Source organism: Natrix helvetica, assembly GCF_964273705.1.
Source record: "Natrix helvetica genome assembly, chromosome: 1".
Lineage (NCBI taxonomy): Eukaryota > Metazoa > Chordata > Lepidosauria > Squamata > Natricidae > Natrix > Natrix helvetica.
This window is the reverse complement of record NC_138548.1, coordinates 30,189,633-30,209,777: the sequence shown is the minus strand read 5'-3', so window position 1 is coordinate 30,209,777 and position 20,145 is coordinate 30,189,633. Positions and strand designations below refer to the sequence as shown.

General features: G+C 38.1%; 1 protein-coding gene across 4 annotated transcripts in view; it reads right to left on the bottom strand.

Annotated features, from left to right (window-relative positions):
* Nucleotides 1–446: 446 nt before the first annotated feature.
* EXOC5 (exocyst complex component 5) overlaps nucleotides 447–20,145 on the bottom strand; it is a 28,867-nt gene continuing 9,168 nt past the window's right edge. For all 4 annotated transcript variants that reach the window (XM_081938469.1, XM_081938471.1, XM_081938468.1 and 1 more), the window contains exons 5-18: nucleotides 18,793–18,857; nucleotides 16,100–16,128; nucleotides 15,887–15,996; nucleotides 14,596–14,640; nucleotides 14,139–14,279; nucleotides 13,033–13,115; nucleotides 11,550–11,759; nucleotides 9,791–9,938; nucleotides 4,618–4,726; nucleotides 3,867–3,972; nucleotides 3,012–3,098; nucleotides 2,570–2,678; nucleotides 1,098–1,313; nucleotides 447–827 (exon numbers count right to left, since the gene is read on the bottom strand). In XM_081938469.1, coding sequence (XP_081794595.1) covers nucleotides 639–827; nucleotides 1,098–1,313; nucleotides 2,570–2,678; nucleotides 3,012–3,098; nucleotides 3,867–3,972; nucleotides 4,618–4,726; nucleotides 9,791–9,938; nucleotides 11,550–11,759; nucleotides 13,033–13,115; nucleotides 14,139–14,279; nucleotides 14,596–14,640; nucleotides 15,887–15,996; nucleotides 16,100–16,128; nucleotides 18,793–18,857 — 1,647 coding nt within the window. In that variant the 3' untranslated portion in view covers nucleotides 447–638. The remainder of the gene's footprint in view (nucleotides 828–1,097; nucleotides 1,314–2,569; nucleotides 2,679–3,011; nucleotides 3,099–3,866; nucleotides 3,973–4,617; nucleotides 4,727–9,790; nucleotides 9,939–11,549; nucleotides 11,760–13,032; nucleotides 13,116–14,138; nucleotides 14,280–14,595; nucleotides 14,641–15,886; nucleotides 15,997–16,099; nucleotides 16,129–18,792; nucleotides 18,858–20,145) is intronic.

Below are 20,145 nucleotides of genomic sequence, written 5' to 3'. Positions count from 1 at the left end.
GCAGCGTTTGCCTCTTTTTGTTTTGTATTACATTATGATGTCATTTTCTTTTTAACATCTTCATAGCACATCTTGAGACTGTGACAATTTCCTACAACACCTAAAAGTTGTGATGTGATATGACTGTTGCGGTTGTGCCCATCGGGCACAGAAATCCTATCAGCAAAAGAGCAACCTTGGCTGCTGTCACCCACACTACACTCCAGATGCTTCTTGAAGACATGTTCAATATTCTGTGGGGGGGTTTTTAGAAGCATGCAGATATGCACTAAGCTCTGAGGAAAAGGAACAGCCAGACCTGGACAATTGGATAAAACCTGCCAATTGACAAATGCTGAAAAATAAAATCAAAGTATTTCTTTCCATCCAGAACACAAATTAGAAGGCTCTAGTGCACTTTCTGACAACCATGTGTTTTTTTTTCATGAATGGAAAACAGAAAATGGTCTAGGAGGAACCTGATAAGATTATTTATTCCAGAAGCAAGATGAAAACAGGACAGTGGTAAAGACCAATTTAGTTATGACAGTTTGTTCATCCAAGCAACCTCCATGCTTAATTTTCACTCAAAAGCCACTCTCTTATGTTGCTGATAAAACCAAGTCCTTGTGAAGCCTTGGTTTCCTTCTTCTGCACGCTCAGCTGAAGTGGCGATTAAGACGAGCAGACCTGTAGTCAAAGCGGAGCTGTACAAAGGAATGGAGAATATTCTTCTCTAGAATAGCCAGCTGCTCTCCTGAGCAGACCTGCTTCAAGTTATCTGGGGCTACAACCAGGAGGTTGCAAAGGGAATGTAGCGTGTCAAAAAGCTGCAATACCAACGCAACCTGTGACAATCAGGAAAAGCAAAGCAAAATTCAGTATAAACATCGAGGGGTACTTTTCAGAAAGTCAGCTTAGACATTATTAACAATAAATTACGTATTTCTTAATGCAATGCTTTTTGTCATCTTCTTCAGGCATACCACAAATCCGAGAAATAGGTCGTTAAACTGTGCTCATTTTATCAACGTAGGACCACAGCATACTCATGTCAGCCAGTTCAATACACATGAGCCACATCTCAGTTTGCATCTGCAACTGTAGCCAATACTCACCTTGAACTCTTTGGCACACTTTCTGTATTCAGCCACATCGCAGATTGCCAACATGCCACCCATGCAGCTGTAGGAATATTGCTGTAGATGCTCATAAATAAGGCGATGGAAACGAACACCAAACTCCATCAGAACACTGTCCACATTCTTGCCATCCATAGAATTCCTGATCTTTTCCAGTTGCTTTCTAACATAGGCACAGACTTTGACACAGGCCTGTCACGTAAACAAGGATGTCGAGAAAAGATTCATCTTGATATGGGCGAGAGGAGATACTCTGGGCTACTCCTAGAGTACCAAATTTTGTTCAATGAAAGTAACTAGTATATCACTTTCAGATGATTATTTTTCCAGAATATGAAATTCCCTCCACCTCTTTTGTGTTAACAAAGACTTTAAGCCTTTGCAATGGATAGCAGCTTGTTTATGCAGAAAGCCTTGGTAACCTGAAGTAACTACATTGCATTTTATTTTGGACATCCATAATTAAAATTGTATTAATTTCCCAGTCACATTGTTGAACAGATCTATGTTGCCTTAAATATCTTACCCATTATATAGGTTATTATTTACAAATCACTCTGCTCCTCTCTAACCTACAGATTTTTACTTTAAAAAATGAATCTATTAGTAAAATTAATATTAGAAAATAATCACCCATATCCACCAACCTATAACCTTCAAACAATTATAGTATAATTGGCTAATGTCAGTATCATTCTACATTTACTCTGTGGAATAGACAAAGGAGATTTGAATTCCAATAAAAAATAATTTGTTATTAAAATACCCTCTTTTTGTTCCTTCAATTCAGTATTTGCCTCCTGATAAACAAAATCATTTGTTGGCTGATTTGCTGCAAGAATTAGAAAAGCCTGGTGGAAAATTAAGCAGGCCTTGCAACTAAGCAGGAAAAATACTAAGAAAAACAACTGTATAACTAATATACAATAAAAGATTGTACATGATCTGAATTTAATAGATTTTGGATCGGATGACAGCAACATAGAGTTCTAACTGTCATTTATGTTCTCAGAAAAGGGATGTGAACATTTTTACTCTTGCTTTCTGTATATGCCCTATTATAACTGAAATGTAGAATATATTATTCCTACAGAATGGGTAGATTGCTGGTGGTAGATAAGTGCTAAATCATGATGGCAAATAATGAGGCTCAATATATAGAGGATATAGACTTCTTGCAGAAAATCTAAATTATTCTAAAAAATACAAATAGTCTAAGAAATATTTCCAGATTAACACTGAACGTACTGTATAAGGAAATGCTACTATTCTCCCCAGCTTAAATCACTCAAAAAAACCTGCATCCAAATTCCTAGATAAATGGAAGAAAATTTTACTATTAAGCACAATGTAACCCGAGCAGAGTTTACTGTAGGAAAGAGTACCAGCAGCAACCCAATTACTTGCTGTGCCACTTGTCACTTACTAAGCTATATATAGTTACTCACTTTGGTGTACTGAATCAGAACATTGTTCTCATCTTCTGGTTTGAAATCAGTCTTCTTTTGTTCAGCTGCTAAGATGTGCTTCATTTGTCCAATCATGCAATTTAGTGTCCTTCAAAATCAAAATACTAGGTTGTAGAAAGAGTATTTTAAATTGTACAAAGTTCCAGTGTGATCTTCATAAGTTGCAATGAAATGAACATGCACTTTCTATTTTCATGAAATTGCAGAAATGAAGGAGTAAATAGACCGTCAAATTATTATTTTCATTATTTAAAATTTAATATACTCCTTGTATGACCAATTTCGTTGTATGCATGATGTACAGTGGCAATAAAGGCTTTGAATTTGTAGTGAATTCTTAAAAATATGATATTTAATCCTGTGTTTAATACATTATATGGACAAAATGGAAGATAAACTAAAATATGAAATCTTCACTTGCCTATCTATACCCATATCCAATTTCACTTCCATTTGTTCTGTGATATCCTTTTTCTTCTGAAGACATTCAGAAAGCTTAGGAGAAGAGCTGTGATAAATTAAAGAATGGACAGTTAATATCAACCATCTATTATAATGCTTGCATCAACTACAAACAACCTGGACATTCCAAGCACTTAACTTATGCAAGGATTTTCTAGCTCATCTCCCTTTTATTTTCCCTTCTCAGAAAATAAGCTTTCATGACAAAATTATATGCAGAACAATCCAACTGATGTGAAAGGAATACAAGGGAATACAAACAAATACAAGATGCAGACAAATACAGAAAAGTATTGCACATTTTCAGAATCTAAGAGGAATCCTGCTAGACCAGGGGTGTCAAACTCACGGCGTCACATTGTCATCATGTTGACGTATCACAACTTTTCCCTCCTTCACTAAAATGGGGATGGGCGTAACCAGCACGTGACACATCCAGCCTGCAGGCCGCGAGTTTGACACCCCTGTGCTAGATCATATCAGAGGCCTGTTTAAGTTCAACATTCCATTTCTCAAACTAGCCAACTTTAGCAAAGTCCACAAGCATGTCTATGGTTAAACCAGTACTAGCTTTATTACTTATTTAAAAAATCTAAACACTGGTATGAAGGAAAGAAAGACAGGCTTCAAAAGGAAGGCTAATCTATTGCAAGGGAAGCCATTAATACAGAATGACTATACAGAGACTATTTAAACGAAGTCTCTGCACTTTTAATATGGCTTTATTCAGGAAGATTTTGAGAGAAGGCATATTTATGAGTCAGAACCCAAATTCCACATGGTTTTTGGCATGAGGATAAAATAAATGACCTACTTCACCAACGGCATCAGATGGTCATTGAACTGCTTATCAAAAAGATGAAAAATGGTATTAGCCTGATTTACAATATCCAGGAAATAAAGATTTGCATTCTTGGCATCTGGAGATGGAATACCCAAAACGAAATGAAATGTCAACATGTTAATATTTCACTGGGACTAAGGAAAAAAATCCAATTAACAGTATCAGGAATCATGAGTAATAATTATACAACAAGTCTTAGGACAAATTTATCAAGCATGTTAAAAAGGATGATTTGTTTTGCAAAGGTTATCTGTAAGGGCTGCACATGCTTTGAAAATGATTTCATTTGTGTTTTCATGTAAGCCGAAAGAACATTGCAATTGTTTTCAACAACTGATTCTCTCAAGTTAATGCAACTCCTAAAGCAGCCACATCTTTTTTTCAGAATCATATGGAAACCTAAAGGTAGGTAGGTTCAATGAGGTACAGAGGTTCTGTCTTTTTACTAGCTCTGAAGTACATCTTCTGAATAATTTTAAAGTTTTCTAACTATGCTTTAAATGAATATTTTAAAGCATGCACAGACCTAATATTTAAACAGGTTGTCTATTTAGAATCAATAAAAGGTGGAAATAAAATTATGGAATTAATTGATCCTTTAAAACCTTTTAAAATATATAGTTTTATATTTCACTGTTGCTATTGATTATAAATTTGCTTCAACCAATCATTATATTTATCAGCTAATTTATCCCGTGATGTAAAACAGAAATAGACTTACCAGCCAGCCCAGTTTCCACAGCATAATCAATATGCTCAATGCACAAGAAATCCACAAGCAAAGAGAAAATCCTGAAAGCATTCTTTGGCAAATCAGAAGGATCCGAAAGCTTTAAAAATGAAAAACATCAACCTCATCCTCTTTCTAGCAAAAAATCATTTGCAAACATATTTATATGACTACTTTCAAACAAGCATAATTGTGGAAAAATAGGACAACATTCACATATCAGATTCTTGCTAGTGATGATCTGAAATCATTTCCAGCTCTTGTGTTAGCTATATTCCAACTTGTATATAAGTTGAGATATATCTGGTGAACCTCAAATACTTATGCTTCTTTTCTTGCTCTGGGCAATCTGTTGTACTGTAAAAAGAGAAGTCACCTTCTGGTTGGTGATTCAATCGTAAGGGATGTAAATTTAGGAAAGGATATGGAGGTTTTAAAAGAGGTCAGGTGTCTGCCAAGTGCTACTGCCAGCAGAGACAAGAGGTGTATTCTTAAGATAGTCAAGAATGCAAGTAAGGACTGTGACATTGATGCTATTATACATCTTGGCACAAATGATCTGTCCCAAAAATATGTACTTTCTGTGAAGAATGATTTCCAGAGCTTGGGGTATGAACTTAGTAGTGTAGGTTGTAGGCTTATCTTTTCAAATGTTTTACCAGTATATAAGGAACAAAAAGGGAAGGGCCAGCGTGTAGCAGAGTTTAATGTGTGGCTAAAGGAGTGGTGTAAAAGGGAAGGCTTTGGTTTTATTAGTCATGATGTTTACAGCTAGTCCAATGAAAAACTGTACAAAAGAAATGGTTTGCACCCATCCAAGAACGGGACTGAGTTACTTGGCATTAAATTCACAGATTTTCTGGATAAACATTTAAACTGAACAGCAGGGACAGAGAATTAATTGATACCATGTGAATGAATCACACAAGTGGCAAGAAAATAGGGGCAGTCAGGCATAACACAGGTTATGTAGACAGTAAACACAGGGTCAATCAAAACGGACTCAAGTGTCTATACACCAATGCACAGAGTATGAGGAATAAACAGGGTGAATTAGAAATTCAAGTAAATGAGGGCAGATATGATATTGTTGCCATTACAGAAACTTGGTGGGATGAAACACAAATGGAACATACAGCTAGAAGGATTTAAATTACCATGTTTCCCTGAAAATAAAACAGGGTCTTATTTTCTTTTGCCCCACGAAATATGGCCTTGGGATTATTATATTCTGGGGCAGGTGAGAAGCGAGGCACGCCTTTTACCTTTCCAGCTCCGTCGCGCTCCTTGCCATTGTGCTCAGGGAAACAGCTGGTAAAAAAACCACCCTTCTTGCGAGTTCAATCAAACTTGGACTCGGAAGAAGCGAGGCGCGCCTCTTATCTTTCCAGGTCTGTTGCGTTCCTCGCCCTTTCGCCCATTGAATCCCCTTGTAAAAAAAGCCTCATGAGTTCAACTTGCGAGGTTATTTTACAAGGGGATTCAATGGGCGAAAGGGCGAGGAACGCAGCGGAGCTGTCAGTCTCTGGTAGCGCTAGGACGCGCATCTCACTTCTCTCCCTCCCCCCCCATCTGCCACCCCTCGCTAAAGGGACGGCAGGGAAGGGAACCAGGCAGGCTGCCTGTACCACTAGGGCGGGGGGTGTTTTTTTGCATGAGAAGGAACGGGGGGAGGGAGTGATCGCATTGCTGGCCTGCTGCTGTTTTTGCAGCAGGCTCTTTTTGCACAGAAGGGAAGGGCAGGGGGTGGAAGCACTTTGCTTCGCCTACCGCTGTTTTTGCGATGGGCTCTTTTTGCGATGGGCTCTTTTTGCGTGGGAGGGAAGGGCGGGAGGTGGAAGCACTTTGCTTCGCCTGCTGCTGTTTTTACGGCGAGCCCTATTTTTGCCCCGCAAGCTGTATCGGTAGGTGGTACAGTGGTAATGGCGGGGACCGGTTGCGCATGCGCTTAAATAGTTGGGGCGGGCTTATTTTCGGGGAGGGCTTATTATGGCGCATGCTCTGAAAAGCCCGATTGGGCTTATTAGCAGGGCATGTCTTATTTTCGGGAAAACACAGTATTTAAAAGAAATAGACCAAATAAAAGAGGAGGTGGAGTTGCACTATATATAAGAAATAACTACATCGCTATAGAAATAGAGCACAACAATGATGAGAGCTATCTTGAATGCATTTGGGTCAATATTAAAGAGGGGGGGGGGAAACAACATTGCCATAGGTCTATACTACAGGCCACCCAACCAAGCAGAGGAAGTAGATGAACTTTTTGCTAGTCAGCTAACTAAGGTAGGTAGGAAGCACACCACAATAGTAATGGGAGATTTTAACTACCCTGACATCAACTGGGAAACAAACTCTGCACCAAGTGGAAGATCCAACAGGTTCCTAACGAACCTAGCAGACAACTTTGTTTCCCAAAAAGTAGAGAAAGGAACAAGGTGATCAGCCATATTAGACTTAATTCTCACTAACAGAGAGGAAATGATAGAAGCCATAGGAACCCAGGGGGCAAGTGACTATGCAATATTGGAATTCATTATGCAAACACAAAAAGTAGAACAAAGTCAAACTAGAATCTTGGATTTTAAGAGAGCTAATTTCAATAAAGTTAGAGAGAGCTTAGGAAGAATTCCATGGATGAGAATCCTCAATGGGAAAACAACTCAAGAAGCTTGGGAAATTTTAAAAAATGAGATTACAAAAGCTCAGTCTAGCACAATACCAATGAAGAAGAAAAACAACAGCTCCCAAAAGAAACCAGCATGGCTGCATAAAGAACTCTCTGACAAATTGAAAGACAAAAAAGTTAAGTATAAAAAGTGGAAAGAGGGGGACATAACTAAGGCAGAATATCACCAAATAGCCCGAATCTGTAAAGATGAAGTAAGGGAAGCTAAGACTCACAATTAAGAAAGGCTTGCCACAAAAGTAAAAAAATAACAAAAAAAAGCTTCTTCCATGTTAAAAAACAAGAAAAGGGTTAAGGAAACAATTGGTCCATTGCTGGGAGAAAGTGGCAAGAAGGTGACAAGCAACAGGTGACAAGCAGAACTATTTAACTCATTTTTTGCATCTGTCTTTACACAAAGGGATAAAACAGTCCAACCTATAGCAGCACCACAAAAATCTGATTAGGAACACAAATTGAAATAGGGAAGAATGGTAAGTGAGCACCTGTCTACCCTAGACGAGTTCAAATCACCAGGACCAGATGGATTACACCCGAGGGTTCTGAAGGAACTGGCAGATGAGATCTCAGAACCACTGAACTATATCTTTCAGAGATCCTGGAGCACCGGGGAACTTCCAGAGGACTGGAAAAGAGCTGATGTGGTTCCCATCTTCAAAAAAGGAAAAAAAAATACATCCAGGAAACTATAGACCTATCAGCCTGACCTCAATACCAGGAAAGATTCTGGAAAACATAATCAAGCAAAAAATTAGCGAACACCTAGAAGTAAACAAAGTAATAGCCAAAAGCCAACATGGGTTTGTCAAAAACAGATCATGCCAGACTAACCTTATTGCATTCTTTGATAAAGTGACAAAATTAGTGGACCAGAGGAATGCCATCGATATAGTTTACTTGGACTTCAGTAAGGCATTTGATAAGGTAGACCATAACCTACTACTAGATAAAGTAGAAGAATGTGGGTTAGACAGCATCACCACCAGATGGATTCGTAATTGGCTGACCAACTGCACTCAACGTGTAGTCCTCAATGGAACTGCATCTACATGGAGGGAAGTATGTAGCAGAGTACCCCAAGGCTCTGTTTTAGGCCCAGTACTCTTCAACATCTTCATCAATGATTTGGATGAGGGAATAAATGGGGAACTCATCAAATTTGCAGATGACACCAAGCTGGCAGAAATAGCCAACACTCCAGAAGATAGGCTAAAGATACAGAAGGATCTTGACAAACCTGAACATTGGGCACTATCTAATAAAATGGAATTCAATGATGAAAAGAGTAAGGTTCTACATTTAGGCAAGAAAAACAAAATGCACAGGTACAGTATTGCTCAATAGTAGTAACTGTGAGAGGGATCTTGGAGTCCTAGTGGACAACCATTTAAATATGAGCCAGCCGTGTGCAGCAGCTGCCAAAAAAGCCAACACAGTCCTAGGCTGCATCAACAGAGGGATAGAATCAAGATCACGTGAAGTGTTAATACCACTTTATAATGCCTTGGTAAGGCCACACTTGGAATACTGCATTCAGTTTTGGTCGCCACGATGTAGAAAAGATGTGGAGACTCTAGAAAGAGTGCAGAGAAGAGCAACAAAGATGATTAAGGGACTGGAAGCTAAAACATATGAAGAACGGTTGCAGGAACTGGGTATGTCCAGTTTAATGGAAAGAAGAACTAGGGGAGACATGATAGCTGTGTTCCAATATCTCAGGGGTTGCCACAAAGAAGAGGGAGTCAAACTATTCTCCAAGGCACCTGAGGGTAGAACAAGAAGCAATGGGTGGAAACTAATCAAGGAGAGAAGCAACTTAGAACTGAGGAGAAATTTCCTGACAGTTAGAACAATTAATCAGTGGAACAGCTTGCCTCCAGAAGTTGTGAAGGCCCCAACACTGGAAGTCTTTAAGAAGATGTTGGGTAGCCATTTGTCTGGAACGGTATAGGGTTTCCTGCCTAGGCAGGGGGTTGGACTAGAAGACCTCCAAGGTCCCTTCCAACTCTGCTATTGTATTGTATTATTGTACTTTTATAAAGCAATATTTCTTGTTCCTTTCTTGTTCACCCGTTTTTCACAAACAGGTATAATTTTATCTTTGAAATATGTTAAAAGAATTTAAAACATGCCTAAATTCCACGATGGCCTTTGGGATCCAGACTCAACCTACACAAAATGGAGAGCACACAGATATTGTGTGGACCTTAATAATAAGCAGCAATTTCCTGCAATGTTATTCGGGCCCCTCAATTTTCCTAAAGGCCGTGATATATCATTAATTCATGAAATTGCCTATTACTTTTTTTTACTTTAAATAACTGATAAAGACAGCATAAAAACAAGATAATAACATTATTTTAGCAGCTGAATTACGGTTAACCAATAAGTGTATATTGTTTACATGAGTATCCTAATATGCAATAGCTAGAAAGCTCTATATTATGCATTAATATATTATATTATTATACACACCCTATGACACCTTTCAAAAGCTTGCTTGGTTTCTTGCAATAAATTAACCACAACATCCTGGGATAAGAAAGTTTCGCCATGGGTATCAATGCTTGGGCCTAAAGGCAGGTTGGTTCGCTGTCGTATTCTCTCTTTGAGGTCTTGAATACTAAAAAAAAGAAATGCCCCAGATGGGATTATTAACTGAAGTTAGATTTTTCTTTGATTAATTTTTCAAGTATTATCAACTACAAATTTACGTATTAAATGTAACAAAAAATACCCTTCTACTGGAGGGGGAGGCTTCTTTGTTATAAAATGACATTATTCGACATATACCTCCTTTAAAAAATACAGCCACTTTTTTCTGTGATGCATAAAATCCACAACACTGAGCAAGAGCACCCTCTATGGCTGGACACATACAGTCGTTCAGAAGAAATTTCAGAATGTTACGGAGGAATCAAAAATATTCATGAATACATAAATGCTAAAACCAGGCAACTTCTTTTAAAAAATTTATGGAAGCACATACATGGTAGCAAAAAAATTTTTATGGGAGTACATAGTGCATTTTCAATCACTAAAGCAAGCTGTAACTTTTTTCAGGCTCACATAGCTATTTCAGAAACTGATCCTGATTGTGCCGGTTCAGTAAAAGACACAATTGTAATAGAGATGCATTCTGTTAAATCACCACCTTCTCTATGACAAAAAAGCTTCATGAGAATATGGAAATTCATTTGCTCTGACATATGAATTGCTGGACAAAATCCGTATTTGCAATGTGCATTAAACAGTTTGTATTTTAAAAGGCTGTATAAACTGTAGTAGCTAATTTGCCAATGTAGTAAAGTTTTTATTTATTTCCTGTTGCCTCTTCTAAGGATTTTTAGAACAGGCAAAACAGAAACCTCCAAAGACATTACACTGTTTTTCCCTGTTGGGACATTTATGGTCATATCACAGATCATTGCAGATTTTCAGGCTGGTTTTGTAGCTCACTTCTTCAAAGAAGATTTTTTAAAAAGATGGAAAGAGTTCACTGAATTTTTGTACCAGAGATGTCGATTTCTAAGGTACCTTAGAAGATATACACTTGTTACAACAATCTTTTAGTTAGTTAGTTAGTTAGTTAGTTAGTTAGTTAGTTAGTTAGTCAGTTTACTTTATTGTCATTGCACATGGTACAATGAAGTTAAATGGCATCTTCAGTGTACATTATAACTATAAAAATAAAAACGCAAACATACGTCTTTTACATTCTATATCATTGAAATTGAAAACCCGATATTGCACATAGAATTCAATATGGTTACTGCCCTGGGATAGAAGCTGTTTTTCAGCCTATTTGTCCTTGTTTTCATTATCTTGTACTGTCTGCCAGATGTTAATAGTTCAAAAAAAGGGTGCCCAGGATGAGATGGATCTTTAAGAATGTTTTGAACTTTCTTAAGGCAGCGGGGGCTATAAAGCTCTTCCAAAGAAGGGAGAGGGCAACCAATGATCCTCTGGGCAATGACGTTGACACTCTGGAGTGCTGTCCTATCTGCCACTGTGCAATTAGATTAGAATTCAATGTGGAATAGGAAATGCCTGATGATACCAGCTTGATGGTACATAATCAATCCGTAACTGTCATGTTACAATCAAACTATTGTCAACATAAGCATTATGCACATATTTTAAACAAGGTATACATACTGAAAGAAGCTTACACATACTGCACATTTTATAAGTATGTAAGACAACAATAATAAGATTGAAAAGTAGTACTTACCCTCCACCTCCAATAACTCTCTTCTGGTGATTTTTGGAATCATAATAGCGCTGCAGAATCATGGAGCTCCTGCTTCTCAAATAACCAATTTCCACCTCAATGTAATTCTCCAAGTAAGAAACAAAGATGGATTTGATAAGCTTAGACAGGAAAGTCTGCTTATCAGTGCCCAAGTTAAACTCCATCAATTTGCTTGAAAGATTAGTAGTCCTTTATGTTAAGGCCAGGAGCAAGAGAAGAAAACAATGTAGTTGCAGGAGGTAAAATACAGGTATAACATCTATAAACATTCACCTCTTAGGGGGCACAGTAAGGAGTCAGAATGCACCTAGCCCTATTATGGAAGTAGGCAGATCTCAAGCCTATTTTATCTAGAACCCCAAGATCCAGCAGCTGGAGCTTAGAGCAAAAGACAAACACTTGAAATTAAAGAATTCTCAGCCCAGGAATTTGTTTTGATTATGAGAAATGAACACAGCTCATAGTCCTTTCACACAAAAACACTTCTATACTATGAAGTAATTGAGGGTGGGAGCGGGGGTGTCATTTTGTTATAGGTACTGTTAAAACAACTGGAAGTCAGAAATCCTTGCTGACCTACTGGAAATCACCCAGAGATCTACCAGTAAGCAAACATGGACTTTAACAGTTAACTGAATTAGAGATTACTAGAAAATCTCCCAGTAAGAACAAGGATCTTTATAATCAATCTTTTTTACATTCCCTTACAGAATGCCAAAACTAATTCTTCCCAACTGACTTGTATTCGTCTCACATAAGAATAGTCCATGCTATTCAAGCAGTTTCCCCACACTCTGGGTGATTTAACACAAAGGTTAGCACTTTTATCAGCAGGCAGGCACTAAATTTTATGTCAGAAATGGGAGTAAAAACAGGTTTTACACATCTTGTTAAGCCACAATGTACCTTGTTTCTAGCTTCATATAACTACAAGCCCATACAAATCATTGTTTACTTTTTGGAAACAAATCATAATTTGAACACATAGCTTACTGTGGATTTATGAATCCGGGCTTGCTTTCATGTCTTTTTCTGATGTCTGAACCCAGAATCTATTCCAGTTTTTTTTAATGCTCATCTAAATTATTTTGGATTCCCCCCTCCCCCCCAAAATATTAAGAAATGAAGCCAGAAATTGGCTGAAAAACCCATGATTAATTTGCTTAGGTGTAAAAATAATTCCATCATGATACTTTTTTTAAAAAAACAACATGATTAAAGCAAATTCTGTCTTAGTATTACACACAGAGCCAGTGCAATCATTTTCACTCCAGCTTCCCCACATTACTATATAAATTAATGCAAAATAAAATATTTAGTATAAAGAAAAAGTTACAGTTCCCCCCCCCCCCAAAAAAAAAGACAACATCTACACAGAACTATAGAAGGACAAATCGAATGAGAAGACCCACTCTGGGCCTCTTAGAGCTTTATTTCTTAAGTTATTTAAAATAGAACCAACCTTGTGTACAGGTCATAAAGACTCTGAAGATATTGCTCTGCATCAGATTTCTTATGTTCTTCTAACTGGTCTTTTATATAACCCTGTGAAAATAAAAGCTAGCGTTCTATTATTTCTTTCCTTTTCATTAAGAATACAAGTGCCTGATATATATTCCATGCAGTTTAATTCAGTTATGAAATTTTCATCACAATCAGCGGCGGCATTACATTGCACCCATTTGCAGCGCATTTCTGCATTGTTTGAATTTTGTCTTTTCATTGTAACCTAACCATTGTTATCCAATTTGTTCCAAAGTCTGGGTAGGAGAAGGGGAGGATAAAAAAGAAAACAAATATAGGCATGCTGATACCCTTTGCGTTATTTTCCCCATATGGACTTCATATTAAACAAATCGTTTTCATTCATTACAAAAGAAATACCAACGCTTTGACATGCTGTTCTCTCATTTCAAGTACAAGAATGCAGAGCATTATCAGAAGCATTAGGCTTCAGTCTTCTTATGCATTTTTTTTCTTTCCCTATGCTTATGGCTATAGCTAGACAGAAAATCCAAGAATCCAAGCATAAAGCAAAACATCTCCTAAGCAGAGGAATAACAGGAAATAAAACTAAGCATAAGCAACAATCAAAAGAAGCATCTCGAGATCCCTAGGTAGTTGTCTGAAGTAGCATTCCGTTTTAAATACAAAACATTCCAGAGTCTTTTCCCAATCTTGCCCTTAAAGATCCTCTGCCGTAAGAGACTGTCTATGTACAACTGGGAACCACAGATTGGGTGAACTATCCAAGACTGGAAAATTTAACAAAAGCTTGAATCAAGACAAAGCATACATGTGCAAAGGACCAGACATGTACAGCATTCTTCGATGGGATGTTTTCCAGGTATCTGATTCTTCAACACCCATAATTCCAAGTCATCATGTCCATTATCAGACAGTGTTCATGTCAAATGGAGAGAGAGGTTTGGGAAAGACTGGCACAGGCCACCAATCATACATAATGCATCCTTGCCATTTGATACAGGTAAAGTTATGGTTACAAAAAAAAGTGAATGTTATATTGGCAAGTAGTTTTTTAAAAAAATAGACACACATGTAAATTACCTGAAGTCTAATTTCAAAGATATTCTGAATAAGTTTGGCCATCACTGTCTCAGGACTACTAAATATATCTCCAACTTGTTTATTCACATTCTGGCACAGAATGGCTGTATCTTCAAAAATATCATTTCTCAAATAGGCACCCTGAATCACAGAAAAATTAGAGTTTCTACATTACACAGAAAAAAGAGAGTTTCTACATTAAGATATTTATATCTATTGCATAGGTCAGTGGTTCTCTTTTCTTCACCACACACACCCTTTTAAATATTTTTTGTGGCCACAGATGACGGCCAAGGTCACCCAAGACTTAACTCAAGATTTAAACTGTAACATTTCTTCAAGCACCCACAGACCCCCGTGGACCACAGGTTGAAAACCACTGGTATAGGTATTTCTTTTAAATATGGTATTTAAATATGGTATTTCTTTCAACATGGTATTTAACCCAAACTCTTACCTCTTGGCACTGTTTTATATACACATCAACACAGTGGGAATAGCCCTATGGGAGGAAAAAGATGCTGCAATATAGTTAAATATTCAAGGTAGTTGTGGTTTGACATTAATAAAAAAACAATAAAGAGAGAATATCTACTTTCTTTTTTTAATCTCTTGGATGACAACAGAGTCAACTAAAATAACAGTTATCAGTCATCAAATGAAGCCATTTATCGCTTATCCATTTTACTGTATTTAATTTCCCCAATTCAACAGCCTCTCAGAGCCATTGTCTCCGGAGTTGAATCAATAGCAATAGACCTGTTCATTCAGGATGAGAATTTCAATACGATGTTCAGGAATACCAAACTTTTTCATCTTGTAATATATAAGATCTGAATGGGAAAAAGTTAAAGGAGTCCCTGTGGGTTTTACTCCATTGTGGACTATAGGAGGCAATGCTCATCTCCATTACAAGGCCACTGAGCCAGCGGCATCCAAAGATATTGCCATGGTCATGTGGCCAGCATGATGTCATGGAGTGCTTCTGTTACCTTCCCACCAGAGTAGTTTCTATTTATCTACTTGCACTTGTATGCTTTCGAACTGCTAGATTGGCAGGAGCTGGGGTGAGGACTGCATTGCATGGCGCTCAAATCTCAAACCCGGGCTGTCGGTTTACCAGCTAAATCCAGCATCTTAATTATTGAGCTGCCAGGGCGCCCAGAATCAAAATATACTACTAAATATTCTTATTGCTCCTAATCCCACTTAGCCATAGTCACTGAGCTGTTACACAACCACTTATAAGCACATGCAAAACAGGCTCAGTTTCTGTAGCATAGAAGGAAAGTTCTACCTTTGTCTATAACAGCTATCAGTCTGAACTTGTACACAAATGTCTGACTCAAACAGTTTCTATCAAGTGCATTGATCAAAATGAGACACAGAGAAGAGATTGATTATTAGAGGAAGATTTTTTTTAGAAAGACAGTCCATTGATTCATACCAATGGAAAGGAATTAATAAAGGAATAATCCAACAGTCATACTTGTGATAACAAAAGAAAGTACTATTCCTGGAATAAAAAGGTTCACTAGAATACAAATAATCAATAGGGACGAAATATTTTGGTGCATTACTGGCTGCACCGTTCTACTGGGGGGTGGGGGGTGGAATCAAGAAATATTTATTCCGAGTCCAAACTACTCATGTATTTCGATATAAACATAGTTTATCACAAGGAAACAGTACAGAAGAGATTCTGCAAATGGGTACAACACTACAGCCTTAGAGATAAGACTGCTTACCTTAAAATGTAGCAAAACTGCAGTTACTTCTCTCATCTTGTAGATTTGCCCCCTTCTTTGTGCATTGGTAAACTCTTGGATTAGTTGGCACTCTAAGTCATGGTACTTACCTGAGTTCAAGGAAGAGGATAAAAGAAATAAAATAACATGTCAGAGTTGATTAAGTGGCAGCCGCAGAGTTATTTTCAAAAAAATTAAAAGATGCAATCTTACTTGCTATTTTAGATTTTACGTCAGAAAACCTGTGAAAGAAAGAAAAGGATGAATAAAACTCATCCCTTAGGATTTCAGTCTTCCAACCATGAGGCATTTCCATATGCATGTACCTTTTAGATGCAATGCTTCTATTTTAGCTATCTAACACCAAGAACAAAGCAAAATGCTTTTTGAAAAATTAATGCATGACTGCATTTAAAAAATGATCATTTATACCATATAATTACATAGTTATAGAAAATAAGATTAAGGGCCACTGCCTGTCAAATTGTACTTGATGGCAACCATAGGCACTTTGAGCAAGCATATGAAATACAAAGAGGAGTAGGTAAACCTGCTGTGTGTGAGTTGGGTATGAGATAGATAGATAGATAGATAGATAGATAGATAGATAGATAGATAGATAGATAGATAGATAGATAGATAGATAGACAGACAGACAGACATGGATGGATGGATGGATGGATGGATGGATGGATGGATGGATGGATGGATGGATGGATGGATGGATGGATGAATATAAACCAGTGCTCAGCACTGCTCCCAAGAAAACACCTTTCTATTACTATCAAACCAGAGATTCACAAGAAAAGCCAAGTGTTAGCTGATAATGCTAAGATTCGGGTCTCCAAGTGTCCAAATCCTAAGAGCAGCAAAACTTGTTCTACTTTTGCAAATGAAATACAGGGCATGGCGATACTGCTGATAGATGCATACAGATTGTACATATTTTTAAAAGATCTCACTGATTTAAACTAAATTTAGCTACATTGCCTTTTCTTTTTCTATGATGGTAATATATTTTCCTTATTATTTCTTACTTCCTTTTTGAGGTTTGCATATTACCTATCCCAAAAGAACATAGTATGATGGTTATGTATTTAAATGCAATTTCTAGCAGTGCCACTGATTGCAACTTTCCTGTGTTCCTATCCAATGCAGCTCTCTTTTATGTCTATATTGTTTAAAACAGTCTGAGGGTTTTTCTTCTACTGCCAGTTACACACTATGGTTTGAGGAGGGCCATGGTGGCACAGTGGTTAGAATGGGGTACTGCAGGGCGAACACACTACTTACTCCAGGAGTTCGATTCTGAGTGGCTCAAGGTTGACTCAGCCTTCCATCCTTCCGAGTTTGGTAAAATGAAGACTCAGACTATTGTGGGCAATATGCTGACTCTCTAAAACGCTTAGGGAAGGCTGTAAAGTACTATGAAGCAGTGTGTAAGTAAGCTATTTTAAGGCTAAGATCCAAACAGAATGATGGAAAAGTTCTCTTAATAAGCAGAAATTAAAGAAATTTGCAAGTAAGAAATAAATGAATACACCCAAATATGTGGAAAACAAACACTAACTTCAGGAAGAATGCTTTTCATCAGATGTTCTAACTAACATAGGGAAGAACATCGGATACTTTTGCTTCAGTTATCCTTTGACAATTTATGTATGAAATTTATATGAAGCCCATCTCACTATCCAAAGAGATTCTGGGTGGCTTGCTATACAGTTTGATAACCTGCAAAATGCATTACTGTAAAGCGCTATACATTAAGCTATCTTTGAAAAAAAGGTAACACAGCTATTGGTATTCCAAAATAGATGAGAATATACTAAGCCAGGGCTTTCTCATCTCTGCTCATGTGTTTGGGCCTTTCAAAGTGCTGGCACTAAAACTTTAAGTGGCTTGGCCACAGGTCATCTGAAGCAGTGGCGTCTGCCAAACAAATCTAACAGTTACGAAGACCAACTTCTGAAGCCCTGTGACTAAAATGAAGAGGTTGGCTATTAGACAGAAGATTTTGCAGTGGTGATGTTGGATGTGGAAGCCCTACCCGGAGATTTATTTTGCCAAAGACCAAAGTATGGCACTTTCAAGTGAAGTCGTCCCCCCCCCCCCCCTTATTCCTTAATCCATCAGTTCTCAAGAAAAAGTCTGGAGATCCCTGGAGATTCCAATGCCCCTTCAGAGGGTCCACGGTCAAATCAATAAATATTTTTAAATGTCTCTGTTTTCATTTTTTATAGTTTTTAATTTTTAATACCCATGGATAGAACCCTCACCAACCAAAGCTCTTTGGATTCCTCAGTCATTTGTAAGAACACAAAAGGGTTTTGAAGCCAAAATATTTGAGAACTGCTGTCCTAAGCTGTTTATTCTAATGACACGCAGAATGTGTTTTTAGATCCTTGCACGGCTGTTGGTTTACTTTCATTTTATTTCTTAGTAATTTTACTTACATTTTCTTTCCTTTTTTAAACTATTCCGAAAACTTCAACTGCTGAGTCATGTAAAATACATAAATATATCAACATATAAATTTAAAAGATTTTTAAATATCATGGACCTTTGTAAAAAGTGTTTCACATGTTTTAAGTCAGGCTGCAAACCTACAGACATCTACCTAGGAATAAATCCCGCTGCATATACGGTAGCTTGCTTTTCAAGGAATGGGCAGAGAATTGCACTATAAACCACTTGATATGTTTCCACTTGTGATAGAATCAATATTAAACATTAGTGGGCTATCAATCTATTCTTTTAAAATTAAGTTTCTCATTTTGATTCATCACACAATTGAGTTTCAATTTGACTCTCTTTCCCCAAAAATATTAGTAGAAAGAATCAATTAAAATCTAGTTTGGTACAAACACAAAATCAAAGATAACTTAGAGCTATCAGCCACACTTCACCTTTCAAAAGGTAATTCCTGTGCTATCAGATGCAGCTTCTGGATAATATCAGCTGCCTCTTCAATCTATAAGGAAAAGACATAAAGTTTATTCAATGTCTTCTTTAATTTGTCTTCAATGGCTTACTTGTAAAAATCAGAAATATTTGGAGAAGTATCCCACAATGCATTTCTTTACTGAGTGAGGAGTATATAGTTCCTCAAAATCAGCCCCGTAACAAATTTATTTTGTAAAAATTGTCTTCCTTATTTATTTATATATAAATATAATCATCTTTTTTTTCCTGTACATACAAGAATTAAAATCTTTGTGGGACATTTCCATTAGCTTCAGTTGCTGCATAGCCTATCCCAGCGATGGCGAACCTTTTTTGGCTCGCCTGCCATAAGTGGAGGGAGCGCAGGGGGTTGTGTGCAGGCGTGCCACACCCATAATGCAATGTGCAACATCCCCCCAGTGCGCATGAACGCACTACAGGCGCGACCCCCCCCCCACATTTTGCATGCTTTTTTCACCCTCCCCAGGCTCCAGAGGCTTTATAGGAGCATGGGGAGGGCGAAAACAGCCTCCCCCCACCCCGGAAGCTCTCCAGAGGCTTCAGGAACCTTCAGGAGGCTTCCCTGAAGCCTCCGAAGCAGTCAAAACGACCCTCCGAGCAAACAGGAAGTCCCCCGCCCCCCGGAAGCCGCTCCAAAGGCTTCATGGACCTTCAAGAGGCTTCCCTGAAGCCTTTGGAGCGCTCAAAACGACCCTCCAAGCAAACAGGAAGTCCATTCCCGAACTTCCAGTTTGCCCGTAGGGTTGTTTTTTTGCGCTCCGGAGGCTTCATGGAAGCTCATGAAGCCTCTGGAGGGCCTCGGGGGGGCGGGGACGGAGGAAGCTCTTTTCGCCCTCCCCAGGCTCCTATAAAGCCTCTGGAACCTGGGGAGGGCAAAAAATGGCTTTAAAAAAGGGTGAACTCAGCTGACCAGCGTGCGTACGCGCGCTGGCCAGCTGACAGGGCAGCGCCTCGCGTGCCCTGACAAATGGCTCCGCGTGCCACCTGGGGCACATGTGCCATAGGTTCGCCATCACTGGCCTATCCTTTTGGCATAGCTGTTATATCCTTTGTTTCACTGGACAAGATAGTTTGAGCAAAATATAATGTTTCTTTGATTCCACACACAGTTCAGGACCAACATTTTTTCAAGATAGTATTTCTAGATCTACTACCAGAGCCAACACTATTATAGGACCCTATTCCAACACACTTCATTCATTCAACTGTTGATTCCGTCAAATTTCCTTACCTAATGATTTCGACAACACAAAATCACACTATTGGGACTAAAGTTACCATTTGGGGAACAGGAA